The following is a 22,271-nucleotide window of genomic DNA, read 5'->3' as shown; positions in this document are numbered from 1 at the left end:
TTTCTGACTGGCAGAAACACAGACCAAGTGTTACATAGGTGCATAGGGTTGAAAAAAGATCCATCAAGTTCAACTCTTCCAAGTAAACCCAGCACACACAAACCTATACTGACTAACCTATACCAACATCATATAGTATAGTATTGTGATTTGCAATGTATTCAAGTATCCTATCCCTTATTACCCCTTCCAAAAGCTTTCCTACCACTGATGTCAGACTAACAGGCCTATAGTTTTCAGACTGAGAAGGGGATCCCTTTTTTAATAACGGCACCACATTAGCAATTTGTCAGTCTCTCGGCACCATGCCAGCCATCAATGAATCCTGAAAAATTACGTGAAAAGGTTTGGCATTGTTTAAGCTTGTTTAAACTGGTCACGTTCTCAACAATGGAGCCATTTATATGAAGAGCCTTATGGGTACAAGGAGTCTTTCTAAAATCTACGGTCATCTCCTTAGTTTTCTCAACATTAAGAAACAAATTATTGTCGGTACACCTGTGTGAAGTCCCTTCAACCCCTGACACATTTTGAATAGATGGCTCTTGTAGAAGAAATATGGAAATAAGAAGGAATAACCTATATATTACACAATAGAAATAAAGATTTTTGGAAGATTTGGGAACTAAATATCCCCTTTAACATTAGGAACCCCCTTAGTCCTTCCCTGATAATATATACTCAAGTCCATATAATTCTGGATTAACAATGAATAGTTATCAGACTTTATCTCATGGAATACTGCTGTATGATGTATAGCGAAAAACCTGTTGTCATGACTAGTAAACCATATTGGAGATGTATGACTGTTAACACCACCAGCGCTAAATGCAGCTTTTCCTCTTTGTCCCACCCGATCAATGAGACGACCGTTATCTAAGGCTTTTGCCTTGTCAATCCACCATACATGCACCAAATATCGTACAAAACCACACTTCGTACAATAATATCAGTGCGTGTATGGCCAGCTTAAGCCTGCAGTCTTGATTGCATGAACTTTACAGAGCAGATGTGCTGTTTGCAGTTGCAATTATAACTGAAGATAGTAGCAAAAGCTAATATTAGTTTTAGGGAAGTGTGATGGCACTGGCAAACAAAGGGAATATACACAGTACTAATTAAGCAGTTCAGGTGGGGAGATGTGCCAAATGTATATACATTATAGAAACTGTGATTGCCAGTACTATACAAATGCAATCTTTTTCTTGATAATGTGACATATGCATATATGTTTATGCAACAATCTAATACACTTACAATTTTAAGCTTGATAAATATTTACATTTTAAAAAATAAACTTTAGGTGGCACAGAAAAACTATTAGTTTATATTCTTTATTTATATTTTGCTTTAAAATCTTTATTATTTTACGAAGTGCCCTGTTAAAATACTAGCTAGGTACCAACCCTTGTTAAAGAAGAGGAGCATATACATAAACATTTTTATTATTTTTACCTGTGTGTGTGGGGGGGGGGTCACCCATTACACTGTGACTGCAGACATTTCTAATATTTAACACATTTCCCTTTTAGGTGAACTTTGGTTTGCTGCTTTTCTCATTTTCTGGCTTCGTTCTTCCGGGATATTTACTTGTTTACCGTCATCGTCTTATAAGACTTCAGAGAGGATCAACTCTTGATAAGGATCAAGCAACAATCCACCTGCAAGATGAAATTAATTGAATAGTGTGGCAGGGAGGGCCACTGTATCCTAATAAGGCTTACTAATGATCTCCCTTAAGAAAAAATACATCTGACAATGTAAGATTGCAACGGAATAATAAGACAATACTTTTTCTAAATATTTATAAAATATGAATGGGTAATGAATAACATGCTGCCAGTTTATACATTTGTTGATGATTCATTGCAAATAAATCTTCAGTCTTGCAAATAAATCTTTACTGGCATAATTTCTGTTTGCTTTTGCTTCATTCAAGGGAAAATAACAAGGCTGAAATGGTATCCAATTTATTACAAAAGGGGGAAAATATCCAAAAAGACTGAATTTTTAACTTTAAATTACACTTTGCACAGTCTGCAAATTAGGCCTCCTCCTACCTTTTTCCTAAGTCTAGATGTAGGCTGGAGGTGTGAAGGCATGGAGAGGAGTCACAATAGGGTCTGGAGGCCCCTTACTCAAAAGGCGTTAGCTCTAGAAAGAATGGAACCAAAACATTGTAATAAGACCTTAGGGCTTATTTACATCCATAAGTGCAGTTGTGGTTTGATGTAGTCAGTTGGGCATAAAACCATTTTCATTAATATGCACTCCTTGACCTTTCGTATAATTGCATTCGGTGTAATGGTATCTGAATTACCGTATATACTCGATTATAAGCCGATCCGAATATAAGCTGAGGTACCTATTTTTACCTAAGAACTCGAGTATAAGCCTAGGGTGGGAAATGCAGCAGCTACTGCTAAGTTTTAATAATCAACATAAATACTAATAAATTTACATAAATTGAGGCATCAGTGGGGTATATGTTTTTCAATATTTATTTCAAAGAAAACCAGTAAACTAGCTCTGTAAGCGGAGAAGAGGGTCAACAAAAACAATATGAGTACTACCCCACGCTCATTGCACATTGGCAAACTGGCAGCAGACCCAGTCCCGGAGGGATGTAAGGGGGAATAAGTATTGCTAGTGGGAGCCTAGGCTGGGGCACTGGGGGGTCTGGTTGCGGGGGGCCTAATTTGCACACAAAGGAGAGAGGGTGCTAGTATGGAGGGACCCATGGCACCTGACTCGAGTATAAGCCGAGGGTGACTTTTTCAGCACTTTTTGGGTGCTGAAAAACTAGGCTTATACTCGAGTATATACAGTATGACAAGATGCATGTGCAGATTGTAAGGGTTCATAAAAGGAGAAACTCTCCATGTCCTTGAAAGGCTATAGGGCTGATTCACTAAAGTGTGTTAAAACGTGCGGTAAAAATTTTATTGCGTCTAAATTTTCGCCACTTAACGCACGATTCACTATAAGCATACTTGCTCTAATTTACGTGTGATATTGCATGCGGCATTTATCGCATGCGCGATAGTGCATATAAATAGTAGCATATAAATAGTAGGCACACATAAATAGTGCATATAAATAGTAGCATATAAATAGTAGCCGCATATAAATAGTCCATATAAATAGTAGTCACATATAAATAGTGCATATAAATAGTAGCCACATATAAATAGTGCATATAAATAGTAGCATATAAATAGTAGCCACATATAAATAGTGCATATAAATAGTAGCATATAAATAGTAGTACTATTTATATGCACTATTTATATGTGGCTACTATTTATATGCACTATTTATATGCGGCTACTATTTATATGCTACTATTTTTATGCGGCAAAGTGGAGGCTACATCACTCTAGGGCCAACACAGACTTGAATAAATAACACTGCAAAGTCCATACTTTATTGCCAAAAGCTCATTAACTGTACTTTTCTATAATTACCGCCTGCCTCAAGTAGGTGTTAATTTTCGCATAGTCTAATGCGATATTTAGCGCGTCTAAGTGTTTGTGAATCATGCGTTAGTATTCTTTTCTGCGCGCTAATTAACGCATGCGTTAACATTACCGCATGCGGTTGCACGCAAATTAACGCATGCGATAATACTGTAGTGAATTGCGCACTAATTGTCGCGTCTTTTTTAACGCAAAAAAGCGTGCGATAAAAATTAACGCACTTTAGTGAATCAACCCTAATGTGTGCAGGATTTCACATATGTGAATGCAGCATAGTCAGTTGATCTTGCATGGGGCTAAGATGAAGGCACCTATGTCATCACTGCTTGGTTGAATGATAATAGTGGTCTATATAATAGGTAATGGCAAAAAATGGGGACATGGCTTGGACCTAGGCACATTCCTAAGATATGCATATTTAGTAGTTTAACCGTTTTACAGCCAATGATGTATGGAAAGCTCCCCAACACTTTTTCCATTCAAATGTGGCTCACAGGTATACAAAAGTTGAGAATACTGTATAAGTGGTGTGTGTATTTTTACATTCCAGGTGCATGACCTTACATTTATCCACATTAAATCTCATCTGCCACCCAGATTGTTAGTTTGTCAAGATCCTGCTGCAAGGATGCCACATCTTGGATAGAATTTATTGGGCTGCAGAGTTTTGTGTCATCTGCAAACACTGATACATTTTACCATACCCTCCCCTAAGTTATTTATGAACAAGTTAAACAAAAGTGGACCCAGTACAGAACCCTGAGGGACCCGAATAAGAACCGTACTCCAAGTAGAGAATGTACCATTAACAATCACCTTCTGTACCTGATGCTGTAGCCAGTTCCGTACCTATGTACAAATGACTTCACATCTACTGCATCCCCACTGTCCAGCTTCTTACTGACCTCATCATAAAAAGCAATTAAATTGGTCTGACATGACCTGTCCTTCATAAAGCCATGCTGATTACTGCTCATAATGCCATTCTCCAGAACATAATTTCCAATGTTGACAAGTCCCTTAACAAGCCTTCAAATAACTTGTCCACCACCAATGTCAAACTTACTCGCCTTTAATTGCCAGGCTGAGATCATAATCCATTTTTAAATACAGGAATAACATCAGCTTTCCTCCATTCTATAGGTACCATACCAGATGAAAGCGAGTCTGAGAACAGAAACAGAGGCCATCGCTCTCTTAGAACCCAAGGGTGTATTCCATCTAGCCTTGGTACCTTGTTCACATTATTTTTATGTACCATATCCTTCATCAACCACTGACTAGACCACTGAGTTGAGCCAACATTGCAGCTATTGGGCCGACTCCTCTGTTGTATACACTGAAGAAAATTATTGGTTTTATATTCATTATAACCATATTGTTACCATAATTCAATGGGGCCACACTCTCAACCTGCATCTTTTACTATTAATATACTTATAAAACTGTTTGGAGTTAGTTTTAGCCTCTGCTGTCATGCGCTCCTCATTGTCTATCCTCAGATTGCTGTTTTACAGCTGTTTTAAATAACACTTGTAATGGTGTTTATATTCATTAAATGCACCTTCTTTCCCCTCTAACTTGTATTTCTTAAATGCTTTCCTTTTTCCCTATTAACTTCTTTACCTCCAAATTAAGCGTCATAGGATTAATGCTTCTACATTCGCTTTTTAAAGGAATAAATTAAGAACAGTAATGATTTACCATATTTTCCAGCGTATAAGACGACTGGGCTTATAAGATGACCCCCAACTTTTCCAGTTAAAATATAGAGCCGAACCCTCTGCTCCCCCCAGCATTCTCCTGCTTCCCCCAGGGCACACCCAGCATCCTCTGGCTCCCCCCAGGCCCCCCTCAAACATCCTCCTGCCCCACCCAGCATCCTCCAGGGCCCCCCCAAAGCATCCTCCAGCCTCCCCCAGGGCCCCCCCAAAGCATCCTCCAGCCTCCCCCAGGGCCCCCCCAAAGCATCCTCCAGCTCCCCCCCAAAGAATCCTCTAGTTTCCCCCAGGGCCCCCCCAAAGCATCCCCCAGCTTCCTCCAGGACCTCCCCAAAGCATAATTCAGCTTCCCCCAGGGCCCCCAAGCACCTTTCAGTTCCCAGCTGCCTCCTGCTGCTCCTCCTGCCACTCCGGTGGTGTCCCCCGCTATGTGCCACAGCTCCCCGCTACTTCTGCGCTTTTATAACGTTGCGCCCCGTGTGTGACGTCAGTACGCACGGGCGCAACCTTATAAAAGCGCAGAAGTAGCGGGGAGCTGCGGCACATAGCGGGGGACACCACCAGAGCTGCAGGAGGAGCGGCTACGTGGCACATAGGGGAGGACACCACCGGAGACGGAGGAAGCAGAGCCCAGGACGATTGTTCCCCCCAGTGCCCCCCTTGCCAGGAAGCAAGGTGCAGGTAAGTACCCGGCGTATAAGATGACCCCCGACTTTGGCACGGATTTTTCAGGGTTAAAAGGTCGTCTTATATGCCGGAAAATACGGTAATATCATTTTAAATGTCAACTGTTTTTGTATTCTTAGCAGAAAACATAATGCCCCAATATATACTCTGAAGCACTGCCCTTAAGGAGCTAAAATTTGCTTTCTAAAATTTGGGGTCTTTGTTGTCCCAGTGTATATTTGTTTTTGCACCAAACATCAAATTAAATAATATAGGGAGGCATAGTATTTTGCAAATTGGTTTGTGATTTGGAGAGGTTCTGTTATCTTGTGGTTTTAATTTGTAAGAAACTGTATTCTAGATTGTGCTTGTTTAATTCTAAGTTGTGCAGCCAGTAGTTTGTCTTACTTTTAGTGTAATATGTTTGCTTCAACATTTTGAGTCAGTATTCAGTTTTGGCCAAGAGTACAGGTAGGGGATCCCTTATCCAGAAACCCATTATCCAGAAAGTTCCAAATTACGGAAAGGCTATCTCCCATAGACTCCGTTATAAGCAAATATTTATAATTTTTTAAATGATTTCTTTTATCTCTAATAATAAAACAGTACCTTGTACATGATCCCAACTAAGATATAATTAAACATTAATGGAGGCAAAACAAAACTATTGGGTTTTTTCAATAATTGAATTATTTTTTGCAGACTTAAGTTATGGAGATCCAAATTACAGAAAGATCCCTTCTCCGGAAAACCCCAGGTCCCAAGTATTCTGGACAACAGGTCCCATACCTGTATTTGTTGGAATTATATTTTTTGGGCTTGGATACGTTTTTTTTGAATCTTGGAAGGGTGTTTGGGCAATCTCAGCTGATTTTATTTTAGTTTGTAAGTCGTTTACTTTTTGGTCTCTTTGTTTGCGGAGATGTACTGCCTTTGATATAATGATTCCACACAAAGTGACTTTATGCACTAACCATGTCTGTTGGGTGTCTATCTCTTCCGTTGCAGTTTTATTTTTTTTCGGTTTTACTATTGTTGTCTGTCTTCACAGTTCTCACTCTCTTAATAGCCCTGATTAGAGTGCCCCTTGATGTCTTGGATGCTTCCCAGAGTGTATTTATAGAGGCTGAATCACTATCGCTGTCCCAATAGGCTTCATACTCCATGATACAGCAGACTTTCACTGATTCCTCTGACCACCAGAGGGGGAAAAAGTCTTTATATCCTACTCTGAGGAGAGGCAATTCAATGCAGAGCAAAGTAAAGATGCTCCAGTGTGGAGAGTAGCTGGGTCAGTAACAAAGTGCTTAGGGTTTCTACCTCTAGTAGTCTGGATCCCATACAGCTCACAATGATCAGGGAGAACAAAGCTTGATACCCTCGTCACTACTATGGTCCCTTCACTAAGGCAGCAGAGCCCGTAAAGGAGAATACTCCCTGCTATCTCTTCTGGTTGGAGCAAAGATGCTGCTTTTGTTTACTATTGCTAGTCAGCTACAGTTAGCAAAAGCAGCTTCTTTGCTTAAACGACTGCAGAGGATGGCTTTCTCTAATGCCAAACACTTCTGGGCTGTGTGGATCCCAGGCTTCCTGGAGCACATCCACCCAGATCAACTGATGAAGGCAAGAAGGAAGATCCACACCTAACCAAACACTATATTTAAGTGTGGCAGGAAGTGGCCATAACCTGTGGGCCAATAAAATAGAAATATGTAAATGAAAAAATAGATACGAAGGGGTTGATTCACTAAAGTGCGATAAAACGAGTGCTATTTATAGCATGCATTAAAAATGTTATCGCTTTGCGACTTAATGTTCGATTCACTAAAAGGACAGGCGTCATAATTAAGAAGCGATGTTCTTTGCGTTATTTAACTCTTGCGTCAATTTCCTGCTGCGTGTGATATATTTTGCCGCTTGCTATATTAGCGCACGATTTAACGCACGTAACCGTTACTTTCAGAAAATTACTGTTCTGAAAATTACCATTTCCCTGAAAACTGGGGGATGCATCACTATAGGACCATCACATACTTGAAAAAATCCCACTGCAAAGTCTATGTTGTGTTGCCAAAAGCACAGTACCGCCTGCCCCAAGTAGGTGTTAAACAATAATCAATACTGCATAAAAATAGTGCAAAAATAAACAGTTATGACCATGACAGGTGACAGTGTTTCCTGTAAAGAGAAAATTATTAAGGCACAGAACTTTAATGTTGATGTTACTGTTAACAACCATCATGTTTACAACCATCATGAGCGTCCGTATGGGATCACTCAAGCACTTTACTTAGATAGATCCTTGGGAAAACCTCCTGCCCTGCTTCAGGAGTACCTAGTCACAACACTTAGAGAAACATGGGAAAACCTGTGCTCACCCAGGCATGTGTTTGGCTGTAAAGAAAGTAGTAATTGGGGTGCATAAATCTTTTTAATAGCGCAACACTCATTTTATTATAACTGTCGAATAGAGTGTTCCCACCAAAAACAAACTTTATTTACATTTATGACCTCCCACCCTTTCCCAGTGTTCAAAGTGGTACAGCTACGCACTTGAAGGAAAAAGGATGTCACTGGAAAATCCTACTCAGAACCCAACTATTTACAAGACTCCAAAGTCTTAATCTCTCAAGTTTGAGAGTAGAGCAGGAAATAAAGAACATATGACAAACCATTTGGGGTCAAAAATGTAGTAACAGAAGCTAAACTCTAGGGGGCACATTTACTAAGCAATTTTGAGAAAAAGTCGATTTTTTTTTTTACTTTTTTTTCCTCTTATTTTTTTGAGATTTACTGATGCCAGTACATGATTTTTCTCATATTGTTTCTGAAATTTTCCCTGAATAATTTGACTTTTTCAACTCCCATAATTTATGATTTATTAATGTTTAGTTACCTTTTTTATTAAAAAAAACAAAAAAACATTGGTAGATTCGATCTGTCAAGTACCATTGAGTCATATGGAGGCTTAGAATATCAGAGGGATAGAATAGTCAGTGACAGTCTGCCCTTGATACATTTTCAAGTTAATCCCCTCATTGTTTTCTGTTTCACCTAGTTTCAATGAGCAGTTAATCCCCTCATTGTTTTTTGTTCAGGATCGGACTGTGGGGTGCCGGGCCCACTGGGGCTTGAGTGATTGTATGTGAACGCATCAGGGGAGGACATTGGTGGCCAGGAAAAGCACCAACAGGGTCGAGTCTGGCCACCAGGGCCGGGGCCCAAGGGGTATTTTCCCTGTGTCCCGATGGCCCAGTTTCTATTTCATGCAGTTTCAAATGCAAGTTTGCCCTTGATACATTTTCAAGTTAATCCCCTCATTGTTTTCTGTTTCACCCAGTTTTAATAAGCAGTTAATCCCCTCGTTGTTTTTTGTTCAGGGTCGGACTGTGGGGTGCCGGGCCCACTGGGGCTTCCGCCCCGGGGGCCCCGCACCCCCCAAGGTACGCATCCCCTGCAGGGCCCGCCCGCAGTGGTCTATGCCCGACATCCTCCCGAGTGAGTGTATGTGAACGCACCAGGGGAGGACATTGGTGGCCAGGAAAAGCACCAACAGGGTCGAGTCTGGCCACCAGGGCCGGGGCCCAAGGGGTATTTTCCCTGTGTCCCGATGGACCAGTTTCTATTTCATGCAGTTTCAAGTGCAAGTTAACCCCCTTTGTTTAACTTATAAGGGGACATTAATCCCCCCCCCCCCGTTTTCTAGTTTACACATTTTCAAGGGGAAGTTAATCCCATCATTGTTTTCTATTTCATCCAGTTTTAAGTGAAACTTAAACACATTGTTTTCCAAGAATGAGTGCAAAAGCTCCTAAAATGGCTGCTGGAGTAATTCCTGTTTGGGAAATTAAAGATGATTCATGGAAACAAATGTTTGTTTAAACACGAGTTTTAACTATACTTTCAGCTCGAAATATGGGTAAAAACTAAGTAAGCTTTATCAGAAAGGTCTATGTAAATACAGCCATAAGCACTCACAGAAACGCTGCACTGACTTCTCTGAAAAAAGATTAGTTGTGTCTGTAATTCCTAATTCTGAGAATTCCTAAGAACTCACTGCTTAGGAATGTAGATCTGAGCCAATCAGCAAGAAGCTTCCTCGTAGTCTTACTAACTGAGCATGTTCAGTTTGGTCTGCATGTCTGTGCAGGAGTGAGGCATTATGGGAACTTTCTTTACACAGCTCAGTGTTTTTTCCTCCTGTTTGGCTTCAGATCTTCTGAACAGGTGAAATATGGGGAGACTTAAGGGCACTATTGAGACAACTGAAGGTATGCCTGCAGTTTGAGATTAACTCTTTATTAGCCTTTCCTTTTCCTTTAAAGGAGAAGGAAAGGCTAAGTCACTTGGGGGTGCTAAAATGTTAAGCACCCCCAAGTGACTTTAATCGCTTACCTCGTACCCCGGGCTGGTGCCCCTGTTAGGAGGAAACAGCACCAGCCTGGGGTACCTCCTTCCGCCTTCGTTTCACTAAGACTAACACAATAGGCGCATGCACAATAGAGTGAAAAGCCGACTTCTCTGTTAAAGTTAGGCTTTTCACTCTACTGCGCATGTGCGCACTCACAAAGCAGGAAGACGGAAGCGCTGCAGGTACCCCGGGGTGGTGCTGTTCTCTCCGAACAGGGGCACCAGCCCGGGGTAAAAGGTAGGTGATTTAAGTCACTTGGGGGTGCCTAACATTTTGGCACCCCCAAGTGATTTTGCCTTTCTTTCTCCTTTAAGATCTATTGGCAGTAACTAATAGTGTGTGATACTATTCACACACCCCACATATGTTACGCTGTGGCTACTAAACCTTACATACATTTCACATCACTCAGGCCATCCAGATTCATTTTGCCAACATCACTGGAATCTTCATTCCTACTTCTTCCTCTTGCTCTTTATATGATGTACCTACCCTTATCCATTTCTCCTTTGTTTGTTCATCTATTGTTCCTGCCTTCTCCCTTATCCCTACTGCCTGCATATTTTCCACGATCTCTGTCATCAAGCACCAAATAGTGAAGGCACAGTGAATATTTCACTGTGGCAAGTGAATTCCCCCCCACTCCACAACATCAAGTGGCACATTGAACCCTCCCACAGCATCAAGTAGCACAGTGAGTCCCCCCCCCCCCCACAGCATCAAGTGGCACATTTCATCCCCCCACACAGCATCAAGAGGCACATTGGAACCCCCCCTGAGGTGCTGGGGGATAATGAGGTGCACCGCTGAGGAAGGATTTTTCTGAGACAGGAAATCTGATACCAAACAACATGTTTACAAAACAGGAGACAAGAGATCTGTGTTTCTTTTGATAAAGGAGTCAGTGCAGCTTTTCAGTGAGTGCTTATGAAGGAAAGGCTAATAAAGAGTTAATCTCAAGCTGCAGGCATACCTTCAGTTGTCTCAATAGTGCCCTTAAGTCTCCCCATATTTCACCTGTTCAGATGATCAGAAGCCGAACAGGAATAAAAAATGCTGAGCTGTGTAAAGAAAGTTCCCATAATGCCTCGTTCCTGCACAGACACCTAGACCAAGTGAACATGCTCAGTTAGTTAGACTATGAGTCAGCTTCCTGCTGATTGGCTCAGATCCACATTCCTAAGGGGGGGAGTGAGTTCTTAGCATTCTTGCGGGAGGGGGGAGCAGGAGAGAGGAGAAAGCTGAAAGCTGCGTGTCTCTGGCACAGGAATTACAGACATAGAGAAATCTTTTGACAGAGAACTCAGTGCAGCGTTTCTGTGAGTGCTTATGGCTGTATTTACATAGAACTTTCTGATAAAGCTTACTTAGTTTTTACCTTTCTTTCTCTTTTAAACGTCAGGAGACCAGGTGGGACATTCAGAAGACTCCAAAAAATCTGAGAGCATTGACAATATGGTTGCCATCTGTTTGGTTTTGACCTGAATACTTTAGAGTTTCTAAGAGCTGTTTGGGTCTCAATCGTCTGTGTGGGTTTTAATAATTTGGCCAATAAATGAAAAATATTTATATATTAAGATACTCACCATGACATGTCTTAGTTACAGTTAACATCTTATTGTTACAGAAAGAAATAGCAAATGAATCAAAAACTGCCCACTTTAAAACGTTCAGAAAACTGGACAGAAAACCAGGGAACCATGCCTACATGACACAATAAACCCACCCAATATCCTTTTGCCCTCCCCGATATCATCATGGCCGCTTCCAAGATCACTGTTCAGCTCCCATACCATTACCTCAAAAGGTGGACACCCTAGTTGACAGCTCAGTAAAGGGCATAGCAACATCCTCAGGGGCCTGTTAGAAGTGGCACACTGTACTACTCCGATAATTCGAGTTAGTAAAGCTCATTGAGTTGCAGATTCCATGTTCAGTTTGCTGCTCGCCATTTCTTAAAGCAAAGTAACAGCGAGGAATCAGTTACCCTTTCCCTTCATTTAAATGTACCATTAATAAATCATCCACAGGGCGGTGACACGATAGTGGCAACGTCCTTTCCAAGTATATACCAGGTTAACAGAAACTGACAGGAGAAGAGGGAGTTTAGTACGCCGAAACCTACTTAAACGTGCCCAGTCACTTTCCCGTTATCAAAAGACATAATACTTTTTTCTATGAAAAAAAATCTCGGTCCATTTACTTAATAAATCATGTTAAATTATTATTAAATCTGCAAAAGAGAAATTTCATTTCAGCTGGTAGTGCAAGGAATCACGGGAAGTAGATTTCTCTCGCGATATTTCTCTGTCTGCGTCGGTTCGGAGTGGGAGAACAGAGAACGGAGGAGAGTGGCAAAACTGAACGCTCAGGAGCAATTAATCTGTCTGGCGTCTCTAAGATAAGAGTAAACGTTCAGTTGTCAGCAAGAGCGGGAGCAGAAGTTAGGTAATGAACGCATCTGGGAAAGCTACTGCTCTCTGCTCTTTCTGCAAACACAGATCTTAAGGTATGGGGTTAATGAATTTCCACCCCTACCTTCCTTATTTGACAGCGTTTTTAATCTTATGTTCAGACAGTAGGCAGTATTATTTTTTTTAACCTGCTACTCTTTTCTCCATTTGCAAACACAATCTTATAGGGGATTCTTCACCTTTATGTGAATTTTGAATTGTTTAGCTTTTTATTCAGCAACTTTCCAGTTTGTAATTTTAGCAGCTATAAGGTTAATTTGAATGCTAGCAACCAATCAACCAGGCAGTGGTTTGAATGAGAATGTTGAATATGAATAGGTCAGGGCCGGACTAGAAACATGAGTATTAAAATGTACAATTTGTAGCCTCACCGAGCAATTGTATTTTGGCTGCTGGGGTCAGTGACAATCTTTTGAAAGTGTCAGACATAAAAAGAAAATCAAATAATTGAAAAATGCTAAAAAAATTTAAGACCAATTGAAAAGTTGCTAAGAGCTGGCCATTCTATAAGATACTAAAAGTTAATTTAAAGGTGAACAGCCCTTTTAAAAAAGTAGTAGGCTACAAAAGTACATCTCACCACCTTCCATTATGGCTACATTTTTTTTTTTTTTTTTTTTTAAGGCACCTTTCACCAAAATAATGTTTCATCCAATGGGAGGTGTTGGCATACAGATACTCTGCAGATGACAAATGCCCATTGTGTGCATTGCTCTCCATGCTGGGAGCCAACTCCAGGTACAGACTGCCATGTTGTGGCAAATGCATGTGCATAATACACGAGTGTCCGAGCTCACCTAATATGCACATATTCAGTAACCTGGGACTTTTGCATATTATGAATGTACATGTACCTCCAACATGGCCACCGGTATCGGGAGCAGGCTTTTGGCACAGAGGGGCACAACAAACAATGGGGTAATGTTCCTTACAAAATACTATTTATTCTTTCATCCTGTTAGGTTACACCTCCAGTGGGGTAAACCTTATTTTGGTGATAGGTGCCCTTTAACCAAATATTTTGACAGGAGCCAGGGCAGTTTTCTTTTAATTACATGTAAAAATCACTTTTACCACTAGTTTTTGTGATAATATTTCTAAAACATTTTAAGGACAAAAATATAAAAGTAATAGAAAAACTATAAAAAATGTGTTGAATTATATTGTAGAACTATATTATCAACCAGAGAGTCACTTAAAAAGCTATAGAAAAAAAATATCCCATGCCCATAAAAATTGACAGAAGTGGCCTCTTTGCCCTTGGTATAATACTTAAAATACAGTGCAGTATTATGTTCTCTTGGTGTGAATAGGCTGGCAGAGAAAACTCATTTTACTGCACAAGCATGGGATGTGGGAATTTGATGGCCTACAGAAAAAATAAAAGGGATACGTGGCAGTATCCAAGAAGCACTTTTTAAATGTTTATGTTTCTATAATCCATTTCAGGTATAGAAAAAGGTAGATTTTATAAATGGTTTAATTGAGTTGGGGCACCCCTGCCTATTTTCAGATCCAATTGCCTCCAGACTCCTGCCTTCCTGAAATCTGGTCTGCGAAATCTGTTAAGACCTTTGCTACTCTTTACCTCAGCTCACCTTGTAGGGTGCGTAAGGGAAGGCTTTTACTGTCAGCTTCTTAAGTCATTAGTTATCTGTCTAGTGAGCTTGACACTTAGGGGCAGATATACTAAGACACTAATGCTCCGAGCCTATTTTTGCCGAATGTTTTGTCACTTGCGTGACTTTTTCTACGAGACTTTTTCGTACGCTTGCACGAAAAAATCGGAAAGGTTTTCCTGCTGTTTACAATCGTTTGGTACGAAAATTTCGTAACTTTCGGATCACCAATACGATATTGTCGTGACTAATACGATTTTTTCGTAAGCATTTTTGTGATATTTGAGATCTTCAGAAATTTTCGTATACAATCCGAATTTATCCAATTCGGGATTTGAACTTGTGATTTCATGAATCTGCCCCTTTGACTGTTAGGTCACATCCTGTTTACAGTGGTAGTTAAGAGGTCCCTTACCAATATATCATTAAACTTTGAAGTGTATGCAATCTTTTGACTGGGAATGCATTTTTTCCAGAGTACACATCTTTTGTGTCATAAACATTGCTTTCTTGCTTCTCGGAGGAGTGTTACAAAAAAAAACAAAATTTACTTTGCAGCATTTTAGCCACATTCTTACACCTTCATCAGGTAGGGGAGTCACCTCTGTCAGCTCTACTGTTTATTAGCACCACGGTAGATAGAGTTTACAGAATTATGTCTCTTTGGCTATATAATATATATTTCTAATATGGAAATCTTCCTAGGCAATCTTGCATATTTCAGATCTACCCACAGATTCTTAATCAAATTTAAAGGAGAAGGAAAGTTAAAAACCAAGTAAGCTTAATCAGAAAGGTCTATGTAAATACAGCCATAAGCACTCACAGGAAGTCCTCTGTCAAAAGATACACAGGATTTTTTGTCTTCCTTTGTGTAAACATGTTCTTCTGTATCAGACTTCCTCTTTTAGAAAAATCCTTCATTCACAGGGCTGGAGTCTGCACAGCTCTCTCCTCTGTCTTTTCTCCTGCTCCCCCTCCCATAAGAATTCACTCCCCTTCCCCTTTCCACACATATAATGTTTCCTGTGCAACTGGCTGTCACACAACCGAATAGCATAATGGATCCACCCCTATGTTTAATATTGGGAAGGAGTTTTTTTTTTCATCAAATGCTGAATTTTGTTTTTTACCTCCAAAAAAACCTTTGGTGATCATGGCCAAAGACTTAAATTTTTACTTCTTCAGTCAACAGCACTTGTTTCCCAAAGGCCACATGTATAGATGGTGTTTTTCATTCCTCAACTACTGACAGTTGTGATGAGGTCACAGATAAGGCTGTCATACAGCCTTTCATACAGATTATATTTCTTCAAGCAACCCTGCACTGTGAAATAGCGCAACACCAATCCTGTGTCGACCAAACATTCCTGCAGGTCCACTGCTCTCATATTTGCCTTTACTTTCTAGCAAACATAGAAGCAGTGAAAGTATTTTTTCAGATCTTGATTTTCTCTTATAATCTTTGTATAAGGAATCTTGGGACTGCTAGTGTATCAGTGTTGATAAACGCCCTTATGGGGCCCTGTAACCTTATGCTGAGGTACTGACAGGGAACCTGAAACACTGCTGAGAGTGGTCCATAGCACAGTACAATAAGGGTTAAACAGAGTTTAAAGTGTGTGCATCAGGTCTTTTAAAACCAAAAGTGCATCAGGCCATGTGCTGATGTCAGGATGTTGGGCCATGCGTATTAATATCAGGACTGTTGCAAGGTTATTATTTTTATTTTTTGTTTGTTATACAGTTTAATGTACACTTAGGGAGTTCATGATATTGTCACGCTTAGACATTTTCTGTCTGCATATTCACATTGACAAAGGCCAGGGTGCAGTCATGAAACGCCTCTTGTTCCAGCTCAGCATAAATGGCGTCTTTCACACCTCCTTTAAACCTTAAGTATGCACTATATAGGCCTCAAATGATTGTTGCTTTTCCTTTAGATCTGGACAGACTGAGTTGTCTTGTTCGAGGTATTAGCCCTCCTATGATGGGCTATTCATTTAGTGAGTGATTGTTTGGTCTCCACAGTGTATAAATCCATGCACTCTTTACTATACTGGACAACATATACCAAATTAATTTAATCCACAAGTTCAGAGTGTAAGATTATTATCAGATTTGTAAGGACATTATATGGTTTTATGTTTTGTTATGATTTAAAATGAATATGATTTTCTGATGTACTTGCACCTGGAGCCATTGTGTTGGCCAGAGTGCACATGGAATGGGATTTGGCTCACTCAGGTGGAAGCTGTACTTGAGAGTTTAGATACCCACAGCTTCTCTCAGCCTGCATAAAAAATGCCAGGGAATTCTTTATCAAACTGAAGAAACCATTGAATGAGTAATAAAAGATTTTCTAAAAAGTTTACTATTTTTTCACTTTTTTACCATTTTTTTTTCTTTTTTTCTCCCATGATCTTGATGAATAAAAACATCTTGCACTCTTTCCAGCTCTTCAAAATCTTTCTTAAAGGAGAAAGAAAGGTAAAAACTACGTAAGGTTTATCAGAATGGTCTATGTAAATACAGCCGTAAGCACTCACAGAAACGCTGCACTGACTTCTCTGTCAAAAGATTAGTTGTCTGTTTTCCTCTGCCAGAGAGACGTAGCTTTCAGCTCTCTCCTCTCTGCTGAGACTCCAAACTCGTGTTTTGATAAATCTGCCCCATAGTCTAACTAACTGAGCATGTACACTGGTCTTTTGGTGCAGGAGTGAGGCATTATGGGAACTTTCTTTACACAGCTCAGCATTTTTTCTTCCTGTTTGGCTTCTGATCATCTGAACAGGAGAAATATGGGGAGACTTAAGGGCACTATTGAGAGAACTGAAGGTATGCCTGCAGCTTGAGATTAACTCTTTATTAGCCTTTCCTTCTCTTTTAAGGACATAGGCCCCAAACTGCAGCATACTCAAGGTTAGGCTTTATCATGGATCTATAAAGAGACAAAATAATGTCCTTGTCTCTCAACTCAATACACTTTTTAATGCAAAGGAGTATTTATTTGCCTTACTAGGTGCTGACTGAGTTCCACAGTTTGTTATACACTAAATCAAATTATTTTCAGTTAAGGAGGCAGTTGGATTTGGTATATAATAATTATTATAATTTTGTACAAACGCATAACCTTTCATTCAGCAATGTTAACTTTTTGTATGGAACTTTCTTTATGCTGCTACTACTAAAATGTGCAAAAATATGAGTCTTAAATTAAAAAGCATAGACCAATGACAGACTGCTGTGTAACAGTGGTCTATTTAGAAAATATTCCATTTACCACAGTGCTCTATCTGACTTAAAGGAACAGTAACACAAAAATATTTACCCCAAAATAGCTATAATAATAGGCTTTGCCTATTCTCCCTTGTGACTTTTTGAATTCTTCATGTAGAAGTTTACTTGCAAACTGCTCCATAGCAGGGCAAAAAGTTATGGCAGCTTGAATTCCTGTGTGTGCTGAACTGGAAGTTAACTTTGCACCAGAAAACCTTTTCAGCGCCTGCAGTTTAAATTTATATTTGTTTGGACAGTTTTGGGGGTAAATTAGAACTGCAGGCACTGATAAAAAAAGCTTAAGATCCTCTGATTTGAAGCTACTTTCCGGTTTAGGACACACAGGAATTCAAGCTGCTGGCGCCTTTTCCCCTGCTGCTATGGGACATTTTGTAAGTAAAATTCTAACTGACGCATTAAATAAATACAAGGGGGAATAGGCTAGGCTTTTTCTTATAGCTATTTTGGGGGGAATAAGGAATTAAATTATTTTCATGTTACTGGTTCTTTAAATAAGGAACCTACTTTCTATATGGAATACTTGGGTACCTAAGTTTTAAGGGAATTCAGTAATAGGGCTCATCATACTTTTTAATATTTTAAATCTATCAAAACATTTACAAGATTGTTTCTCCACCAGCATGGATTTATTCGGGCTTAGTTACAATTATGTACAAGGTAGTGTTTTAGTACTACTAAAAAAAGTAAATCATTTAAAACATATATATTTATATAAAATAGTCCAAGCAATGTTAGAACACTACATACAAACAGGAAAATTCCTGGGTGCTAGTGCAAGCAAAAATACAAATAACTGCAATGTAGGCCAGCACTCACAGGACTTTTAAGACTGCATCATCAGAGAATAAAAGTTTTACAAAAAGTGTTGTAGCATGAAAGTTCCTGTTTGGTACTGAAACGTCGGACAAATAAAAAACCATGCTACAACACTTTTTGTAAAACATTTTTTTAGTGGATTTAGCAAAATTTAAGTAGATCACATCCAGATTATCTAGGTTCTTGCTTATCTCCTCATAGTTGGCAATTACATTTGTGTTGCAGAATTTCTCATAAAACCATGCTGGCACGTGCAAATAGTATTGTGATGTAACTGGCTACTTGAAGTAGATAAGGAGCACTGTGTATATATTTTTTTATTGGCTGATTTTATGTTGGTCATATCACTGTACTAAACACAATGCTTTTATGTCTTCTACATATAGAACACCCATGGCACATTTTGGAGTTGTTGTAGGATTGATGATGATTCTTGTTTTCCTGGTGTTCCTCTCGTCCATACACAAAGTTGAGGAAGGTCATCTGGCTGTGTATTACAGGTAATAGCAAGTGGTGAGAAGGCATTTTTGTTTTAAAATATTTACAGGTATGGGAGCTGTTATCCAGAATGCTTGGGACCTGAAAGGGATCTCTGCGTAATTTTGCACTCCATAACTCTCTACTAAGTTTTCTAAAAAATTTAACTGTTAAATAAACCCAATAGAATTGTTTTGCTTTCAACAAGGAGTAATTATATCATAGTTAAGATCAAGTACAAGGTACTGTTTTATTATTACTTAGAAAAGGGAAATCATTTTTAAAAATTAGCCTTCCCATAATTTGGAGCTTTTTTGATAACTGGTTTCCATACCTGTCTTTTATTGTCTTAATAGAAAGCAAAACATAGGGAACATGGCCTAAAGCATAATATGAGCTTAGGCACCAAAGCTCTTTGGGACTACAAAACCCTTCAAATCCCAAATAAAATTGATTGCAATATGGATTCTTGGAATTTCCCTGATATGCTTTGCCTCCCAGAGCCTTTTTGGGACAGCATATAGGCCAAAAGTGAGCATCAGAAGCTGCTACACAGCTCAAAAAGTTCTCAAGGTAACACAAACCTGCACAAAATGGCACCAAGGATGCCTTGCTATAAATCCCAGCTTTGCCTATGTCCCAACCCTTTACACCTGCTGCTGAGGACCTGACCATTTTGGATGTCTTAAAGGACCAGTAACACAAATATTTTACATTAAACACATGCCTTGTAAACACTTTTATTAGCATATTTATCATACAAAAATATTAATGTAATAAGTAAAGTTTAAATATGTAACATTACCAAGTATTGATAGGGCTCAGTCTGCAGTTTTTCTTTTGACATCGTTCTGGTCATCTTCCCACTTTCTTTTCTGTACGATCTCAGCAGTCCACTCCACTGGCACAGAAAATAAAATTGTTTAAAAGCTGAACTTGGGGCGAGGTCACACAGGGCATTTTTATGTTGCGTAAAAATGCTGATTTGAGCGTAAATACCCACAAAATAAAGTCCTACTAAATATAACGGAATACACACTATAGTAATTCCCACGGGCTGCTTGCGAGCCAACATCTGCCACGCAACGCTGGTATTTGCAATTTTCAGCAGAAACCTCAATATGTCAAGTAAAAAATGCGTTGTGGTTACTTTCTAGTGTTCTTTCATGCTTCTGTTAGGTAATTTTCATGACATTTTGTGGCTAGCAGTGGAATACAAGACATCTTAAATGGGATTGTCACAAACCCAGTTAAGAAGCATGGAACAAGAATTGGCTGACCACATCTGTCTGTCCTACAGGGATTGTGCCATGATCTTGGAATAAGCTACTCAGGGCTTATTATAAGTATTGAAATGGCTGCCAGAGCCTGAAATTCATGGACTGGGTGATGACCCAGGCCAATCAAATGTGGCAGATAGCTTGCTAGAGCATGAGAGAGATCCTTTAGCAGTCTCTCTGCATAGGCCCCATAGGGCCCAAGGGAGTATTAAACATGATGTCATATGGATTGGAATGGACAATCAAACCATATTTATAAGTGTTAAACAATTATTATTACTATTAAATATTAGTAATATTAAATATTACATATTTGTAAGAATTAAACACTAACGTGCTACTGCTTTTTGTGAGCACTGGCTGTTAAAAATATGTTAAAGTATTATAAGGATGTAATTTAAGAAACACAGAAGGGACAAAAGCAGCATTTAATGAATATAAACACTATAACAAGTATTGTAAAACTTGAATTTGAAAGGCAAAGATAGGAGGAGCTCATTGTGGCAGAGGCTAAAACTAATCCCAAAAAGTTAATGGATATTAATAGTAAAAAGACGTAGGTTGAGTGTGTGGCAGTATTGAATAATGGTATCAATATGGTTACAACGGATACGATAAAGGCAAATGTTTTAAACCAGTTCTTTTCTTCAGTTTATACAGTAGAGGAGTCAGTATGCTAAGACCCACCCAATAGATGCAATGTTGGCTCAACTCATTCTAATCAGTGGTTGATGTAGGATATGGTGCATAAAGGTTTACTTAGAATTAATGTGAACAAGGCACTAAGGCCAGATACTCCCTTGGGCACTGAAAGAGCTAGATTGAGTTTTACAATGGCATCTGTTTCTGATATTCTCAGACTCACTTTCATCTGGTATGGTACCTATAGATTGGTGGAAAGCTGATGTCATTCCTATATTTAAAAAGGCATTACAATTTCAGCCTGGCAGTTATAGGCCAGTAAGTTTGACATCTGTGGTGGGCAAGTTATTTGAAGGGATCACATGCAAAATTATGTTCTGGAGAATGGCATTATAAGCAGTAATCGGTATGGCTTTATGATGAGGTTAGTAAGAAGCTGGACAGTGAGGGTGCAGCAGATGTGATCTATTTTTATTGTGCTAAAGCATTTCATACCGTGCCCCAAAAACGACAGCTTTCTAAACTAAGGTCTGTTGGTCTTAGTGAAGTTGTTTGCACATGGATAGGAAACTGGCTAGAGGATCGGGTACAGAGGGTGGTTGTTAATGGTACATTCTCTACTTGGAGCAAGGTTCTTAGGGGGGTCCCTCAGGGTTCTGTACTGGGTCCACTTTTGTTTAAATTGTTCATTAATGACTTAGGGGTGGGTATTATAAGCAATGTATCAGTGTTTGCAGATGGCACAAAACTCAAGATCCTGCAAACTAACAATCTGGGTGGCTAAAAAAAGTGCAGCATTTCTGTGAGTGCTTATGGCTGTATTTACATAGACCTTTCTGATAAAGCTTACTTAGTGTTTACCTTTCCTTCGCCTTTAAAAAAAGCCAGTTAAATGAGTCCCTGGAGTGAATGGTGGGAGAGTGGGATTAGACCTTCCATTCCATACTCTGCTTAATGTTTTCAGTTGGCCAGGCTGAAGGTGAGCAGCAAGTAAAAGGGCTGTGGCATTACACATCATTGTTGGTTGATTGTTTACTTACAGAGCGGGGCACAGGGCAGGAAGGTTGCCTGCCTGTGTGAGAAACTCCCAGAGGAGCTGAGGGTGGTGCCTGCCTCTGCAAGGGAGCTTTTACCAAGTGTATGAGAGCTGAGAAGAGTCAGCAAGGCCTAATGAGAAGCCAAAGTGTGCCAGAGGCTGGTGAGCTGGTATCCTAGGAGGGGAGAGACCACAGGGCTGAGTGAGTAGCCCGAATGTTCACAAGTGTAAGGGTCACCTTGGATGTGTGATGTGTGGGGATGGTGAGAAACCTGGGAAAAGGTTCCAGAGTGTGAGAGTTACCCTGGAAGGTGAGGGAACAAATTGTGGACATGTTTGATGAGCGGTTT

The 22,271-nt window shown here is 39.7% G+C and overlaps 2 protein-coding genes and 1 long non-coding RNA gene across 5 annotated transcripts in view; 2 read left to right on the top strand and 1 right to left on the bottom strand.

The window, feature by feature from the left end:
* The window catches only part of slc43a1 (solute carrier family 43 member 1), a 174,121-nt gene extending 172,209 nt beyond the window's left edge, over positions 1-1,912 (top strand). For both annotated transcript variants that reach the window (NM_001199911.1, XM_031905161.1), the window contains exon 15: positions 1,533-1,912. In NM_001199911.1, coding sequence (NP_001186840.1) covers positions 1,533-1,682 — 150 coding nt within the window. In that variant the 3' untranslated portion in view covers positions 1,683-1,912. The remainder of the gene's footprint in view (positions 1-1,532) is intronic.
* Positions 1,319-20,369, bottom strand: LOC116412452. The gene is made up of 2 exons (XR_004223706.1): positions 19,769-20,369; positions 1,319-2,154 (listed from the first exon to the last, which is right to left on the bottom strand). It is a non-coding gene; the product is annotated as an uncharacterized LOC116412452 (long non-coding RNA).
* Positions 12,566-22,271, top strand: part of erlin1 (ER lipid raft associated 1) — a 100,873-nt gene continuing 91,167 nt past the window's right edge. Inside the window, exons 1-2 of one of the 2 annotated variants that reach the window (XM_012966642.3) lie at positions 12,566-12,786; positions 18,873-18,986. In XM_012966642.3, coding sequence (XP_012822096.1) covers positions 18,880-18,986 — 107 coding nt within the window. In that variant the 5' untranslated portion in view covers positions 12,566-12,786; positions 18,873-18,879. The remainder of the gene's footprint in view (positions 12,787-18,872; positions 18,987-22,271) is intronic. The other variant, NM_001016892.2, reaches the window with a different exon arrangement.

Source organism: Xenopus tropicalis, chromosome 7, assembly GCF_000004195.4.
Source record: "Xenopus tropicalis strain Nigerian chromosome 7, UCB_Xtro_10.0, whole genome shotgun sequence".
In the NCBI taxonomy this organism is placed as follows: domain Eukaryota; kingdom Metazoa; phylum Chordata; class Amphibia; order Anura; family Pipidae; genus Xenopus; species Xenopus tropicalis.
This window is presented reverse-complemented; position numbering and strand designations above follow the sequence as displayed.